The 18071-nt window shown below is 40.9% G+C and overlaps 2 protein-coding genes across 5 annotated transcripts in view; both read left to right on the top strand.

Moving 5' to 3' along the window:
- Window positions 1-10487, top strand: part of LOC147333652 (NACHT, LRR and PYD domains-containing protein 3-like) — a 131052-nt gene extending 120565 nt beyond the window's left edge. For both annotated transcript variants that reach the window (XM_086268315.1, XM_086268308.1), the window contains exons 12-13: window positions 5683-5729; window positions 5891-10487. In XM_086268315.1, the coding sequence (XP_086124441.1) occupies window positions 5683-5729; window positions 5891-6426 (583 nt within the window). In that variant the 3' untranslated portion in view covers window positions 6427-10487. The remainder of the gene's footprint in view (window positions 1-5682; window positions 5730-5890) is intronic.
- LOC147333651 (uncharacterized) overlaps window positions 1-14445 on the top strand; it is a 157108-nt gene extending 142663 nt beyond the window's left edge. For 2 of the 3 annotated variants that reach the window (XM_086268435.1, XM_086268444.1), the window contains 2 exons: window positions 13977-14303; window positions 14354-14445. In XM_086268435.1, coding sequence (XP_086124561.1) covers window positions 13977-14303; window positions 14354-14445 — 419 coding nt within the window. Of the gene's footprint in view, window positions 1-11878; window positions 11954-13976; window positions 14304-14353 lie in introns of all 3 variants that reach the window. The other variant, XM_086268417.1, reaches the window with a different exon arrangement.
- The last annotated feature ends 3626 nt before the right edge of the window (window positions 14446-18071 follow it).

Here is an 18071-nt window from a genome sequence, read left to right as displayed (position 1 = left end):
GTGACAGGTTGCTTCTCCCAAAGACAAGAACTAACAGACTTAAAAACTCCTTTGTCCCACACGCCATCAGACTGTTTAACTCCTCTCTGGAGGGGAGAGGGAGGGGAAACAGGAGGACAAAGGAGGGGGGAACAACTAAGCTGTAGTGCCTCTTCACCTCACTGTGCAATACCTTTTGTGCAATACTTTTGTAAATAGTCAACAGTGCAATAGACCTCAGTACTTGAAATGTGCAATTCACTTGTATTTTTATTTTTTATTCCTATTTATTCTATTTATCCCCTTCGTATATTTTATTTATATTGTCTCTGTATTTATATATATGTGTGTGTGTGTGTGTATATATATATATATATATATATATATATAATATTCTGTAACTCTGTAACTTCTGTCGGTGCTGTGCTTTTTTGGAAATCGAATTTCCCAGAGGAACCCACCCGAGGGATTAATAAAGTTCTATCTAATCTAATCTAATCTAATCTAAGTCCAGTAAGACTAAGACCGCAGAACGACCTGAATCGGCAGTTAGGAGAAGATCATTAAGGACTCTCAGCAGAGCTGTCTCAGTGCTATGATGTGTTTTAAAGCCAGACTGAAATTTATCACTGATGTTGTTTGCATCCAGATAGGCCTGGAGTTGCGAGAGAACTACAGCTTGCAAATGTATTCGGCCCCCTTGAACTTTTCCACATTTTGTCACATTACAGCCACAAACATGAATCAATTTTACTGGAATTCCACGTGAAAGACCAATACAAAGTGGTGTACATGTGAGAAGTGGAACGAAAATCATACATGATTCCAAACATTTTTTTACAAATAAATAACTGCCTGGGCAGGCTGGGACCACTGTATTCCCCTCCTGAGTCGCCTGACGGTTTGCCAAAATCGCTCTGAGGCAGTCCGAAAGTCTTTTTCCATGCCTCCAAACTCCTCCCACACCCAAGCCGCGTTCTGTTTGGCCTCTCACTACCTATCACTGCCTCCAATGTCATACAGGCTAGTCAAGCTCTCAGCCTGATGGTTCCACCAGTGTCCGACCTCTTATCTGCTCCTTTTCCTGACAGAGGCAGAAACAACTCCCTGCCTAGCCTTGATTATTTAATGTTATCCTACTACTGATTCCATTTATCTAGTTCGGGAAGAGTCTTTTGACCCTCAAAACACAGAGCACCAACTCGTAAAAAGCACATGTGATGTGTATAAAAGGCCCCAAAGTTCAGAGGATAATTCTTAGATCTTATGTAGGTGTTTGTATATTGTTCATTTCATATTCCACCTTCTGTTAACTGAGCTAGCCCACCGTCTGGTGACGTCATACAGTTAGTAAGGTTAGTGTCAGATGAGCGGTGGATAGGTCCAGTGGGGGGTGCACTGATTCCTGTGGGATGTGATGTGTGCGTGCATGATGAGTAAGTATTAACCTGTGTTGCATGTTTCTTTGTTGGTGTTGATACCATGATATGTCAAAGGAGCTTGCAAAGAAAAGCGTCTGGACTTCTTTAAGTTACTTGAAGACGTTTCACCTCTCATCCGAGAAGCTTCTTCAGTTCTAAGGTCAAATGGTGGAGAGTCCCAGATATAAACATAGTGGGAGTGACCCCCCACAGAGGGACAAAAGGACCCCTGATGATCCTCTAATCGCCTGAGCCAAGGTGTGAAACTGGGTGTGGGCCCCAATCAGCCAGAGTTTCGGGTGGGTTCATTGTGAAACCTGGCTCCACCTTATCATGCGAATTCCTGAGATCAGATGGCCCAGGATGTGAGTGGGCGTTAAGGCGTCTGGGAAGGGATCTCAAAACTGGATTATAGATGGCAGAGAATTGGTGTCGTAAACCCCTGCCTCTGTTCAACGATGGTCGCTCACAGTGGACATAGATGGCTTCTTTCACTCCTCTTTCAAACCATCTGTCCTCTCTGTCCAAAATGTGAACATTGGCATCCTCGAAAGAGTGTCCTTTATCCTTAAGATGCAGATGGATTGCTGAGTCTTGTCCTGTGGAGGTGGCTCTTCTATGTTGTGCCATGTGCTTGTGAAGTGGCTGTTTGGTCTCACCAATGTAGAGGTCTGGGCATTCCTCGCTGCACTGTACAGCATACACTACCATACCCACCCGAAACTCTGGCTGATTGGGGCCCACACCCAGTTTCACACCTTGTCTCAGGCGATTAGAGGATCATCAGGGGGTCCTTTTGTCCCTCTGTGGGGGGTTACTCCCACTAGGTTTATATCTGGGACTCTCCACCATTTGACCTTAGAACTGAAGAAGCTTCTCGGATGAGAGGTGAAACGTCTTCAAGTAACTTAACCCTTTACAGCCGATCGGAGCGGGCACGCTCTGTTTTGCGTAACTATTTTTAAATCCCGGTAGCACTGCAACCACGTAAGCTAGTGCAAAGTTTTTTTTGCATATGAAACCGGAGGAGTTGTACTTACATCTTATGCCATCAGCTTGTCCTAGGTCACGGTTTCCTTCCACACAAAGCTTTGCAAAAACTGCATAAAAAGCGCTTGCAGGAACAAAAACACAATATTCCAGAAACACGCTTTACCGATCCAATCAGCTGGTCATAACACTTCCTACGTTGGAATAGACGTCAGCGCGAACTTTTGCATTTTCGCCATTACCTGCCCGAAACCGGAAGTGACGTCATTTTCGCGGAAATGTAGTCTTTTTTACTATCAGGGCCTCAGGGCCTATACTCGTCTTTTTAAAATTTATCTTTGACTTTATGACTTTCTGTGTCGTTTCTGGGATGCTTTGGACTCATATTGCACTGCTGGAAATAGTTTATTTTGATGCATATGCTGCTTTTTTGCAAATTTGCAGTATAATATTTATTTTCGTTTTTCCTGCAGTGAATAAAAATTGGTGTATTTCAAAAATAAAACTATGAAGACACTCAAAATAAATTTCCTGTGGTGGGAAACTATTTTGTGCAACTTTTTTGTATTTACAGTTTTGAGGGATAAGCCTCTTAAATTTCTCTAACTACAAATATATGTTAAAAAAGCAAAAACGATTTTCAATTTTTTTGTAGTTTATTGCACTTTTTTGCAATTTATGTAATTACTATGCACTTAATGAATACATATTATTAAAATCTGGGCTATAATGGTTGTATTGATGTATAGCAACTTGAAATGCTCCCAAAAATGGCTCCACAGCATGTAAAAATATGATATAAGCTCTGGCGGACTTGGTTCTATGGTAGGTCTTAAAGGGTTAAAGAAGTTCAGACGCTTTTCTTTGCAAGCTCCTTTGACTACGATGACCTGGAAGACTGAGAACCTTCACAGACACGATACCATGATATATTTGGCTGTAGCTCAGGTGGCAGAGCAGGTCAGCCACTAATCAGAAGGTCGGTGGTTCGATCCCAGGCTGCCTCCTGGCTGCATGCCAAATATCCTTGGGCAAGATACTAACCCCATGTTTGCCTACTGGTGGTGGTCAGAGGGCCCGGTGGCGCCAGTGTCCGGCAGCCTCGCCTCTGTCAGTGCGCCCCAGGGCAGCTGTGGCTACAATGTAGCTTGCCATCACCAGTGTGTGAATGTGTGTGTGAATGGCTGAATGTAGTGTAAAGCGCTTTGGGGTCCTTAGGGACTAGAAAAGCGCTATACAAATGCAGGCCATTTACCATTTACAATTTAGAAGCTAATGTAGTTTATAGTTGCAATGGTATAGGCTATGCATGCGATGCGTGAATTCACCCTAATTTTACACACGAATTGATGTCAGATAGTTTATCCTGGTTTAGCTTTAGTTTGCCACATGTATGGTCCTTAATGTTTCTAACTTCATGCCTCTATTATCAGAGCTTCCCTGTATGGTATATGTGGTGCTCGTGATTCCTTAATCTATGTTACAGAGTTTATAGCAGACAATTTGTTATGAGGACCGCTAAATGCAGATCGTAGTTTGACCGGAAGTATCGTGTTCTCATTTGAACTTCACAATTAGAGCATTACGGTGGTTTATAATGGGGAAGCCTTGATTTTGTACAACTACCGGAAGTAGTTCATGTGTACTGACGGTAACTTAACCTCGCACTATTGTCGTTTAGTTGGCACAGTGTAAGCAGTAGCTCTCCAGAGTCAATTATTCTGTGTTTCTCCTTTCTTCATCCATTCATTGATCTCATAGTCTCCTGCTTCTTTTTGCATTGTTTTCATGTCATCTTCTGTTAATGATGGTAGTGAATCTTCTGCCAGACCAACCATTTGTCCTTGATATCATCCTGCCTCGTTTGCTGCCAGGTCTGCAGTCTTCCTTTTGATGTCCTTTGCATTTCATCACTACCTCATCTCTGGGCAGCAATACAGCTTGTATTTGTTCTTCCAGTGGTTCTTCACTGGAGTATTGGTTGTAGTCAGAAAACTCTGTCTCACCCACTGTGGTCCATTCACATGAATTGCTCCATTTCCATATGCTGAGTCTGTATAGATGTTCACTCTTTTTCCTTTAGAGAGTTGTAGCGCTTTGGTGAAAGCCACAATCTCTGCCACCTGAGCTAAGGCTGGCTGTGTTGGTGTCCACAGACCACAGCCAATGGTTTTGTATGCTGTTGATCCTGTGGTACTCCTGAGTATCCTACTATGGTGAAAGTACTTGTTGACAATTGCTTTAAAATGTTTATTGTTGAAATTGCTGCTCTACTATCAGCCATTAAGCGCATCTTCTCACCATTGATATTGGAGGTCACCATTGGCACAGTCATAGGTGTTGTAATTAGACCTGCATAAACTCCAGGGCCCCGTCAATATGGGTTTTGGTTCAGATTCCCAGGGACCACTTTCCCATTCAGACTGGGGCATCTGTCTGTAGTTTGGTACTCTCTCATCTGTGATATGCCGCCTATCCAGGCACCTGAACACCAAATGAACATAAGACCACCTACATGGAGTGAAGTAGAGAAGGTAGTGAAGCGGGCAAGAGCAGCATCGGCCCCAGGACCTAATGGCATTTCATATAGGCTCTATAAAAACACCCCACGAGTCCTCAAATACCTGTGGAAGCTGATGAAGGTAGCATGGCAGAAAGTAGTGATTCCAAAGGCTCGGCGAAGAGCAGGAGGTATTCTGATCCCTAAGGAGAAGAACTCCTCATCTATCAGCCAGTTTCTCCAGATCAGCCTGCTGACCGTAGAGAGAAAGATCTTCTTCAGTGTCCTGGCCCAAAGACTATCTACTTTCCTGCATATAAATGTCTGGAGCATGCCAGCGTCATCTGGCACCAGATTCAAACTGCTAAGAAAGAACGAAGAGACCTTCGTGTGGTCTTTTTAGACCTTGCCAACGCCTTTGGGTCAGTTCCGCATAAGATCTTGTGGATGGCCTTCAACTATTTCAGCGTACCAAACCACATCACAGGACTGGTCAAGACCTACTTCCAGGATTTACAGTTTTGTGTGACAGCTGAGAACACCACCTCAGCCTGGCAGCACCTGAGAAGTGGAGTTATGGCAGGCTGCACGATGCACTAACTCAGGCTCCTTCCCCACCAGAGAGGTGACATTCCAATAGCTCGTCTCAGTAGCCAGGGATTGGTCTGCCATGTTCTCCCCCCCTGGTCGTCACTGTTCCTTTATCAGTGTCTAACAGTCTGTGTATGAGAGCCATGTAATGTCCATGTGTGTATGCTGACTGTGCTGGTCTGACCCCCCTTCTCTTTTCAGGGTGGAGCCTGCTGGAGTCCAATGGTTGAGACCAGGTCTAAGGAAGTGTAAGTGTGTTTTTAATGGGAATCATGAAAACAAAGCAGCACACATTCAATCATCTTCATCATTCACATCTCTGATGTCAGGAGTCATCATCAAAGTGTCAATCAATGAACAGATGATGGATCAATAACTGCAGCTGGATTGTGTTTGTTCTCTCCATCAGATTCCTGTCAACTCACAATTGACACAAACACAGTTCACACAAACCTCCAACTGTCTGACAACAACAGGAAGGTGACACATGTGGAGGAGGTTCAGTCATATCCTGATCATCCAGACAGATTTGATGTTTGTTATCAGCTGCTGTGTAGAAATGGTCTGACTGGTCGCTGTTACTGGGAGGTCGAGTGGAAAGGATGCATTTATATATCAGTGAGTTACAGAAGAATCAGAAGGAAAGGAGGCAGTTACGACTGTGGGTTTGGACGGAATGATCAGTCCTGGAGTCTGTACTGCTCTGATGATGGTCCTCAGTCTGTCTGGCACAATAACAGAGAAACGTCCATCTCCTCGTCCTCCTCCTCCTCTGTCTCTAACAGTGTAGCAGTGTATGTGGACTGTCCTGCTGGCACTCTGTCCTTCTACAGAGTCTCCTCTGACACTCTGATCCACCTCCACACCTTCAACACCACATTCACTGAAACTCTTTATCCTGGATTTTGGTCCTTGTTTCCTGGTTGCTCAGTATTTTTGTGCTGAGTTGAGTGTAAAGAGTGTCTCCTTTTAGAGAAACACTCTGACTGTTGAACAGATAGTTCAGTCTGTACATGTCTCTCTTTCACTCAGAAACACGTTTTCAGATTCATGGATTCAGTCAGTTGATGTTTGAAACTCTTCTAAATGATTCCTTGTAAACTGCTTCCTCTTCAGTCCTTTAAAGATGGAAGCTCCCGTTATTCCAGGATCCACCTGTTGTTTTTCTGTCTTTTTCCACCCAAAGCTTCACAGTGAATCTCAGTATGTTGTGTTTCTCTGAAGCTCAGTTCACAACCAGCTCCTCTGCATTTTCAACAAATCTGAGCTCATTAAAATAAATCCAAATGTTTGATTTCTCTTTCCTTCTTCTTTTTTTTTTTTTTTTTTTTTTTTCCCTGTTGGGGTTTTGGATATAAAATTTTTATTCGTTATCAAGAATAGCATAAAACATAACAGCCAAACAGAAAAGAAAAGAAAGAAAAAGGAAAAAGAAAGAAAAGAGAAAAAAAAATTTACACATCCACACACACACAAAAAAAATATTTTCACTCAATTACCCACAGATATAGAAAGAGAAAAAGATAAACTCCAAGAATGAGTTGTCCTTTACACTTACTTCCTATTTAATTGAGAACATCTTAATCGCAACCACCCCCCCTCAACAGTTGGGACAAATCATTTGGCGAATAAGAAAGCAAAGGGGACCAAACATTGAGAAAGAGACCCTCATTTCCTCCTAAAATAGCAGCAGTTCTTTCGTGAGGAATAACTTTAAATAATTCTCTGTACCACAACGTCACAGAGGGAGGTTTATCCTTAACCCAATTAATGAGAATACATTTCCTAGCTACCAGCAGTAGTTTGTCACATAATTTGCGCTGCAAGTGATTCAATGTTACTTCTTTTGAGGGTAGGCCAAGAAGAAAATACCCAGGGTCCCTTTGAATCAGGTTGTTAAAAATATTACTTAGTTCTTGAGAAATGAAGCTCCAAAATCTTTTGATTAATTTACATTCCCAAAAGTAATGAAAAAAAGTGCCAGTTTCTTTTTGACATTTACTACAAAAATGGGAAATATGAGGTGCAATCTTATGCAAGACATTAGGAGTTATATAAAGGCGATGAATGATTTTGTATTGGGTTTCTCGCAAGTGGTTACAAGTAAAAGTGGAACTACTCATATTAATGGCTCCTTTCCACTCCTCTTCGGTGTATTGATTATTAAGATCTCTCTCCCATTTATAAATGGCGCTCAGTGTGTTGCTACTAAGAGTATATAGGAGAGAGTAAAAAGCTGGGATAAAATGAGTTCTGTCTTTTCGCTTAATAAGAAATGTCTCAATATCATCATATATAACTATTTCTGAAGACTGTGGAATTCTAGAATGAACGAAGTTACGAACCTGGAGAAAGCCAAAAAAATGGTCTCTAGGGATATTAAAATTTGACTGCAATTGCTCAAAGTTCATCAGAATGTTGTTTTGATACAAATCGCCAATTACCCTTAATCCCTTTTTGTGCCACTTATCGAACATGCTACAAGACATTCCTGGAACAAAATCGTTGTTTCTCACTAGAGGAGTCAAGAATGAAGTGCAATCTTCTCTACCCAACCTTTTACGCATTTCCCCCCAGACCCATATTGTATTATAAATGATTGGGTTGTTCTTAATCCCCATTTTTTGATATTGTTTTTTTGTCACAGACAGCTAAGCTCCAAAGGGAATAAGGTAAAGTGGACCAAGAGTCTAGTTGAGAGTTAGAATTTAGATAAGCATGTAGCCACTCCCATAAGACACGGCTATGACATGCCCAATTATAAAAAAATTAAATTTGGTCGGCCTAAGCCTCCCCTATCTATAGGCAGTTGTAGAGTTCCAATCCTTAATCTAGGTTTCTTGCCACGCCAGATAAATTTTGAAAAGGCTTTTTCTATATCACAAGAAACTTTCTGAGTGATCAATAAAGGTAGCATTTGTGGGGGATATAATAAACGCGGGAGAATGCTCATTTTAATTAAGTTCACACGCCCCATAAGAGAAAGCGGCAGTTTTTGCCATCTATCTAAATCTTTTTTGATTTTTATTATAACTGGTGATAAGTTCAGTTTCCATAAATCTTTAAGAACTGGTGGAATGTTTAGCCCAAGGTATGTAAAGCCGCTGGGGGACCATTGAAAGGGATTAGAGAAATCTGGCAAGGAGTTAATCTGATCACCCAGTGGCATAACTTCTGATTTCCCAAAATTAATTCTGTAACCAGAGAATGAGCTGAACTCATGTATGGTAGACATAATAGCTGGTATTGATTGTTCTGGTTTTGATAAGAACAGCAGAATATCGTCAGCGTACAATGCTATCTTATGATTTGTTCCACCCACTGTTATACCATGCACATCTTGGTGCTGGCGAATAGCCTCAGCTAGAGGTTCAAGTGCTAATGCAAAGAGGAGAGGGGACAGGGGACAGCCTTGCCTCGTACCTCTTTGCAATGGAAACGCTGATGATTGTATACCATTAGTTATGACACAAGCTTTTGGAAGTTTGTAGATACTTTTAATCCATGCAATAAAACCCTCGCCTAAGCCAAATCTCTCTAATACACTAAATACATATGTCCACTCGATTCTGTCAAATGCCTTTTCGGCATCTAAAGATATAACATAGGCTTTATGATTTGTCTGATTCAAGTATTGTATAATATTTAATAGTAGATGAGAAACGGTTTTGGATAAAGCCTGTTTGATCAGGGTTTATGAGCAGTGGGAGAATGCCCTCAAGCCTCCTTACTAATAACTTGGAGAGTAATTTAGCATCGACATTAATGAGACTGATCGGTCTGTATGATTCACACCTATCTGTAGATTTATTTTTCTTTAGAATTAACAAAATATTAGCCTGTCTGAGTGTTGGGGGCAACTGTTCATTCTTAAAAGAGTCTAAAAACAGAAATGTCAGGAGTTTTCCTGTAATGCAACTCAGGTCAGAATAAATGACACTCAGACAGGTTTGCAGGTTTAACGGGTGAGAGCTCAAACAGAGACTCACACTCCGCAGCAGTTGCCACCCTTTATTTATACTCAAGCATGTTTGCGTCACAGTCACATGCAGGAAGAGATAACATATAACGATAGAGACTTGCGTCACAGACACATGAGTGGAAGAGATAACATACAACGATCACAGACACATGAGTGGAAGAGATAACATACAACGATAGAGACTTCGTGCTGAGCTTGCACAGTGTAACTTCTCTAGTACAAAGAGCAAACACATCTAGAGAACCTCAAATGAAATGTACTTCTATACATAAACATAATAAAATCTTTTAACAATATCAGTCAATGGTCCTGCAAGAAGGTGACTTAGTTTTTTATAAAACTCTGGGCAGAAACCATCAGGCCCTGGTGCTTTTCCTCCTTTAAGGGAGTTAATAGCAAGTCGCACTTCCTCCTCTGTCACAGGGTTATTTAACTCTTTCCTGTGACGTTCTGATAACGATGCAACAGGCACCTTCTCTAGAAATTCCCGCATCTTCCCATCTGTATTACTACACTCTGATGAGTATAAGTGTATATAAAACTGCTTCATAATTCGATTAATATCCATTGTTTCATAATGATTTCTCTTTCTTAATGGGATGTTTCCAAACTCTCCACATGCTCTTACTGTTTCACTCATTGTTGGAAGCTCATCATTTGAAAATGTTTAAGCCATATAAGCGGGAAATATTGGCTTAATAGTGTTGAATGCAGTTCTAAGCAGAATCTGATTGTATCATAATGCATGTGGCTTATCTAATAAACAGCAAAGGTCTTGTGTTTTTCAGATATTTTCAACAGTAATATTTTGCAGTGTGTTGGAAACAGCTTTGTTTGAATGTTCTTAGAAATGTGTAAACATTCCTATATAGCATTGCATATGTTCTGTATCACATTGTTTCGTTAAAAAGTTTGTCCACTGTGCTGAATCGATGTGCTAAATAATGAACATCGACTTTTATTAATCATTTCTTTTCTTTGTGTTTGTCATTTTTGATGTCAAATAAACTTGGTTGCTTTCTCAGTGTTGTGTTCATATGTTACACAGATATTGCACAGACTATTTTTTATTGTATTTTTTATATGGCTGTTTTGTTTTTATTTTTTTTTTAACTGTAATCTTGTCAGTGAGCTTCTGACAGTCTGTCCTGATATGTGTTGTGGTGAAGTGACTAAAGTATGGTGGTGGTGTGTTGACAGTGTAACAGCACCACTGGCATGGCGTGAGAGTCCAGCTTCAGCCTATGTTTATGTTGGACACTAAGATCTTGTATACAGAAACACTAATAAAGAATCAATCATGAATAATTGTTGTTCAGACATTAGTTCCTAATGTTTGGAGAATCTCCATCTTAATCACAGCTCTGATAGGGCTACAGTTCAATTTCACAGTAATGAAGCTCTTTGTTTAAATTCAATGATTCATATTTAAAAGCCAATGTCTGCTAAACCTCCTGCTTCTTTATCTGTTACACCAACTCGACTGTGCAAGAATTGTTTTCATCGATTTCTTTTAACAGCTGATTTTTGGTTAAGTCGAGCTGATAAAATGTTCCCTTACATTTACTCTGTTTCTGTCCAAACAATGGACATAAGGGAGCACACTTATTCCTCCTCCAGTTTATTAAAGCTTGACCAATGAAACATGAGCCCACACACTGAGACAAGTGTGCCTCTATGAGGGCGGAGCTTGTGCGGCACAAACAGATCTGTCACGATGGAGACAAAATCCATCGTACAGTTTGGGAAGTTCAGGGATCATCTGCCCTGTGGCTTCTGGTTCCTATATAATGCACCATTATATAGCTAACATGCTTGTCTTTAACTACTGTTGCTTCTATTATCGTATTTCTGTAAAACCTGTTCAATGTTTTGTTATTCAGCTAAGTTTAACAGATGCATGAAGCTGTTGGAAATCGTTCACAAGCCCAAGTTTTGAAGCATTTTCAAATATTGTGATTGTTAATATCACTACTTCACCGAGTTCTTTTGATTCCTCAGAGGCATCCGATAGAAGACAAAACACTGCTCAGTAGACCATTTAACACTTTATTTCTCTTTCACATTACCTCTAAAAGGGAGATGCGCCCTGCACGACATGCTGTCAGTAACTACAACTCCCCACATTCAATAATACTGACATTAGGACACATTCACTGCAGCGTTTAAGCACTAATGTTCATCAGTGTGACAATGATGCTCTATATGTGAACACAGATATTATTAAACTGATAGAAACACTGACACTGTCAGCAGAGAGATACTGACTGATGACAGCTTACTGCCCTCAGGTGGTCACAGTGAGGAACTGCATGATATTAAACCAGTGACAGGTGCCGTCCTTAATGAAGAGCATTTCCAACCAATATATATATATATATATATATGTATATATGTATATATGTATATATATATATATATATACCTGCACCGTCTACAGCAGGGAGGGAAACGTCCTGCTGAAGAGAAAGGTGGAGCTGAAAGTCAGAGGTCAGTGCTATAGATACAGGGCAAAGATCCGAGGTCATGTGGGCGTTTATTCTCTAAAAGCTTTTAGTTTCAGCCTATTTTCAGTTCATTCAAATAAAATTAATTCTCTGATTTCCTTTTTATCTAAAATCCAAAAATGTCAGTCTATTCATAAAACTGTGGGTTTAAATGAATAGACTTAGAAAACTGTTAAAATGGAGTTGAAATGATCAAACGTTTTGTTAGTTTAGTCCAAATCAATGTAAATGTATAAATATCAATAGTTTTAAAGCTGCTGAGATCATTCAAACACTTTGATCCTGTCATTTGGATGTTACTACATGTCAGGGTGGAGCAGCCATAAATATCAGGCTTTTATTGTGAAAATGCTGAGTGTGATGATCCAGAGGAGCCCATGGGGTCTTTGTGGCTGGATGAAGAGTTCGCCTTGTAATCGGAAGGTTGCCGGTTCGAGCCCCGGCTTGGACAGTCCCGGTCGTTGTGTCCTTGGGCAAGACACTTCACCCGATGCCTACTGGTGGTGGTCAGAGGGCCAGTGTCCGGCAGCCTCGCCTCTGTCAGTGCGCCCCAGGGTGGCTGTGGCTACAATGTAGCTGCCATCACCAGTGTGTGAATGTGTGTGTGAATGGGTGGATGACTTAATGTGTGTAAAGCACTTTGGGGTCCTTAAGGACTAGTAAAGCGCTATACAAATACAGGCCATTTACCATTTAGACGTGTGCACTGTGGTCACGCCAGCATTGAATCCATCCAAGTTACATGGTTTATTAAAATAATCAAATTACAGCATTTACATTTATGTTAGATAACTTTTAATTAAGTGCTTTAGCCCAACTTTTACATGACCTGTGTAGCATGTTAACACTATTGGAAGTAAAAATAACTTGAACTCCAATTTTGAAAGCACAAATTTCTTTTTCTTCTTTATATAAACCTCTGCCTCACACAACAAGACTATTGACTACACTACACTTTAACTACACAAGATTTACACTAAACGCCACAAATCTCTCACACCTCAAAACACCGCTGTCACTCCTAAAACTTCCCCCTTCCTAATCAGCTAAACGCCACGTTGCCATATCATTGTTTGATTGGTCGACGTGGTACATTTTTCCACCGATAGAAAGGGTGAGGTTTTTTTGGTTTTGTTTTTGCTCACAGGCGGAGTGCTTTAGAGTGCTTTCCATATAAAACACAGTTTTTAACGTTTCTTCCCACAGTGAATAAACAACAATATTATTCAGGAAAAACAAACAAACATTGCATATATTTTTATCATAACTCTGCTTTTACGTGGCCTATCAACACAATTTAAAGACACTTTGTCCGTCAGTTGTTCCGTCTGTCCTGCTCACATCTCCAATGGTTGTACACGTTGTCATTAACGTGGCTTCACTCCACATCAGCCGCTTTGCTCGCTAAAACATCTGAGTCGCATTGTTGCTGCAGTTTACCTGCAACTGCTGTGAAGAAAAAGTCTCCATGTGTTTGTGTTTGGTCCTAATCTGCTGCCTGTCTGTTTGACATGCTGGATTTCCAGCTGATCGATGACAGATTAGAAACTGATCAGTCTATTGATCACACAATATTCCATCAATAGAACTGATTTGACTTTGATTTGTGTAACAAAGTGATTTCCACGTCTCCTTCATGATGTGACAGTGTCAGAGCTGAATGCACTTGTAGAGTATCATGTTTTTATGGCTCACATTTAAAGTGTTGCAGCTCTAATGTACAGCTGTCATATTAGAAATAGAAGCAGCTCTGATTTTAGTGCTCAAAGAAATCTATGAAGTGATGAATTCACACATGAACAGTTTTCTGCAGCGTTCCTCTCGGCCTTATTTGCAGCTCCACTCTTGTTTTTGCTCTAATAATTATTTCTCTCCATGAGCTGTTTCTCTGCCTGAAGGAGGCGCCACTCCATCGCTTCATTTAGTGCAGAACAAGAGTCACATGATGCTGCTCTGAACACCAATCACACTTTGTACAGCTCATGTTGTGTTTGTTGTCCTCTCAGTGTGTCAGGTGGAGGTGGAGGAGGGGGTGGAGTCTGTCCAGCTGCCCTTCAAAACCACACAAAACCTGCCTGGAGATGCTAAAGTGGAGTGGTGGGAGGTGAGTTCATACCACAAGCTTCTCGTGTATGAGAACGGCTCTGACCAGCATGAAGAACAGCACCAGGATTACAGAGACCGAACGGCAATAAATGAAGACCTGCTGAAAACTGGAGACCTCAGTCTGACCCTGAAACAGCCCACAGAGAGAGACAGTGGAGAATACAGATGTGGCGTCTACAGGAAGAACATCTGGATCAGAGGGAAAACTGTGCAGCTTAAAGTCAAAGGTTTGTGTGTGTGTGTGTGTGTCTCTGACTGTCTTGTGTCTCCTCTGCAGGGAGAGTTCAGGTCCAGGATCAAACAGGGGACATCAGGAACAGAAGCAGCTCCATTGATCCGACTCCTCTGATGGCTGATCAATCAGTTTGATCTGTGTGTTCTTTGATTATTGATCAGTGATGTCAGAGTGGAGTCAGTGTGATGTTGTTGTTGTGTGTTTGAGACTTTTAGTGTCCATGAAGGTCTCTGCTGCCGTAGATCCTCTGAACTGTGACAGAGGTCTCATTCTGGAGGAAACTCTCAGCACTTTCCAGCAGCTCCTCCATCATGGAGGACGTTTCCTCACTGTAAAAGGTGGAGGAGAGAGGAGAGGAAGCACAGGTGGATCCTCTGAGGAAGAGGAGCGTCCTACAAACCACATGATCACATGACCAGAGGGGCGTGGCCTACAGTGGTAGTATTAAGGAACAGTCCACATGTTCCACTTTGACGGCTCATCTCCAACAAAGCAGACCTGTGATCACTTTGACTCAGGATGATGGATTGTTTGGATTTGTCTTTGCTTCTCTGGACATTTTTGTGTGTCTTTATATGTTGGACTGAGTCATCTGACCTGCCAAGGAACTAAACATGGGCTGTATCCCAATTCAGGGGCTGCAGCCTTGGAGGAACCGTGTCGTTTTGTATGTGCCTCTGAATTTTGTATTGTCTGAGCAAGGTTTTGGTTCCTGTTTTGTTTGTTCTTCATTATTAATGCACTATGACCCAAACTCTTTTATGGCAGGTATTTTAATTTCTCTTTGCTATTTGGGCTGACTGGGACCTGATAAATGTAAAAAGAAAGAATTACCTGATTTATTTTACATGATTTGTGTTTCTGAGAATAATGAGATCCACATATGAGGACATGAATTTTTAATTTTACAAAAATATAAAATTTTACCGTGGCGGTGTCCTTGTAAGTGAATATCAGGTTCTAGTAGAGCAAAATTTTGTATTTTGGTCTAGACAACCCAAAATGTGATGTCCACATACGTGGATGCCAGGTCCTACGAGGTTAAACATTTCAAATCCAATGTATTTATATAGCACATTTAAAAACAGAAGGTTTGCCCAAAGTGCTGTGCAGAAACAAAAAGGTAAAACTAATAAAACCACTGACACTCACTAATAATACACATAATAAACGTATCAACTCACACCAGTCTGAACGCTATCGAAAAAAGGTTTGTTTTCAAAAGCAACTTAAAAACAGGAAATGAAGATGCCTGTCTAATATTTAAAGGCAGCGTTTGGGGGCCATAATTGAAAAGGCTCATTCGCCTCTGTTTTAGCCTAGATTTTGGGACAACCAACAGCTGGTCAGCTGATCCGAGGGTCCGTGATGGAATATAAAGCTGAAGTAACTCGGAAAGGTATGATATTTAGGTACATTTGCACATAAATAAGTAACATAATATTCAGTACTTACTTTTAAAAGTTTACTCTTTAGCTGTCCCGCTTCAGCCGTTTTTCACTGTTTTTTTCAAAACAAATTATCTACAACCACCGCCACGCTCTGAATTCTGGAATAGGTTGGGCTACGAAGAATACACTCACCCATCCTTCAAATTCGGGCAAATGACGGACGGATTTTTGGCTAAAATTAAGATGTTACCAATATTAGGTATGTGTTAAAATGTTTGCAATAATAAATAATTTTAACATAATGTATACAAAAACAAAAATAAAAAAGATTGTTATGGATCAGGTCTAGATTCGTACCTGCGGGGTGATTGTGGCTCAAGAGTTGGCAGTTTTTCTTGTAATCGGAAGGTTGCCCGTTCGAGCCCTGGCTCTGACAGTCTCGGTCGTTGTGTCCTTGGGCAAGACACTTCACCTACTGGTGATGGCTGATGGTGCGATACGACAGCCTAGCTTTTGTCAGTCTGCTCTTAGGGCAGCTGTGGCTACAACTCTAGCTTGCATTGAGTGAATGAATAGTGGAATTGTACAGTGTTTTGAAGGTCTCAAAAAGAACTATATAAATGCATTTCATTATTATTACTGAGAACCTTCACAGACATTATTATTGTTATTATTATTATGTGCAGATGTTCTCTTCTTCTCCTTTTTCGTTTAATGGCGGTTTACTCCCCGGTGTACGAGGACACCGCCACTTGCTGACGGAGCAAATGAGCCCTATTGTAAACTGAACTTGCATCATTACAATTTGTGTTTGTGTATGCATGTTTAACTTTTCTTCCTATTTTACGGCGCTGTTGTTCAATCAGGGGAAACTCTCCATTGAGAAGAAGCATGAATTGGTTTGTATACGGAGGTACCTATTGTTTAAATGTCCCGGGGAGTCAAAAAGAAGGCAGAGTTGTCAAGAAACTCTGCCTTTTCCAGCTATTTATTAATGAGTGACATATATATATATATATATATATATATATATATATATATATATATATATATATATATATATATATATATATATATATGTATATGTTGTACTATTCTTAGTTAGCGTATTGTCTGTCTTGTCTTAATGTTGGTTTATGTTGGTTTATAATGGAGCACTGTAACAAAAAATAATTTCCCCCAGGGATCAATAAAGTATTCTGATTCTGATTCTGATTCTGAAATGCTAGGAGCTAACTGGGCACTAACCGTGTCATTCAATATATTAAATGTTGCGATGCTGGCAAAGAGTAAGATTTGTGAATGCGTGATACGGATCAGGTTTCCGGTACGGATCGGGTAGCGACAATCGGCCTTCAAATGCGACCTCCGAAAGATGCATCCCCTGAATTGAGACGCACTCTTTAAGCTCGTTTTCGGTTGGATTTACAGAGCAGCACTGCCCTCTGCTGTCTGCAGCTGCTTTTGAAACAAAGTGACATGTCTTCTTAATTACAGTCAGGAGCAGAGATAAAAGGGAAATCTCCAGATTAATGAGACATGAAATTTCAGACAATGATCATGTCTTAATAAAGTGCTGGGCCTCCGCACTGCTCCAAAAATGCTTCAGAGTTCTTCAGCATCTCTGAACTTGAATGGAGGGACAAAGATCCTCCATCATCTGCTGGTTGTAAATGGCCTGTATTTGTATAACGCTTTACTTAGTCCCTAAGGACCCCAAAGTGCTTTACACACATTAAGTCATCCACCCATTCACACACACATTCACACACTGGTGATGGCAGCTACATTGTAGCCACAGCTGCCCTGGGGCGCACTGACAGAGGCGAGGCTGCCGGACGCTGGCGCCACCAGGCCCTCTGACCACCACCAGAAGGCAACGGGTGAAGTGTCTTGCCCAAGGACACAACGACCGAGACTGTCGGACTGGTCGCATGAGCACCAATGCTCATACGGACATTATTAACTTTATCCACAAAGAAGTTTAGAAAGTCATCACTCTCAGATATAAAGGACAGAGGTCAAAGGTTTTCGTGCAGAGAAACCCAAAGTTCTCTAAGGCTGACCCTGTGAACTTCAAGTTTAGTTAATTTCCAAAGGTGTTCTGCTTTCCTACAGAGTCTTTTGACTTACGTTATGTCATCATTTATCCACGGATGAGCTCTTTTTGGGGAAGCCATGAAAGTTTTTAAAGGTGCCACTGAATTTAATATCTCCAAACAATGATTATTAAACACTGTGTAGCAACTTCAGCATCAGTGCAGCCTCTGATCACATGAGGATCTAATAAATCAGAAAACTTCAGGGAAACATCCTGATTTATGAACCGCTTATTGAACAAGAGATTGGATGGTGGTGTATCCTGAGGG

The sequence above is a fragment of the Aulonocara sp. 'chitande type north' Nkhata Bay genome, linkage group LG3, assembly GCF_057382095.1.
Source record: "Aulonocara sp. 'chitande type north' Nkhata Bay isolate Kocher_YH1m ecotype deep benthic linkage group LG3, A_spYH_male_GT1.1, whole genome shotgun sequence".
In the NCBI taxonomy this organism is placed as follows: domain Eukaryota; kingdom Metazoa; phylum Chordata; class Actinopteri; order Cichliformes; family Cichlidae; genus Aulonocara; species Aulonocara sp. 'chitande type north' Nkhata Bay.
Note: the sequence above shows the minus strand (reverse complement) of the source record. Positions and strands in the feature narration are given on the sequence as shown.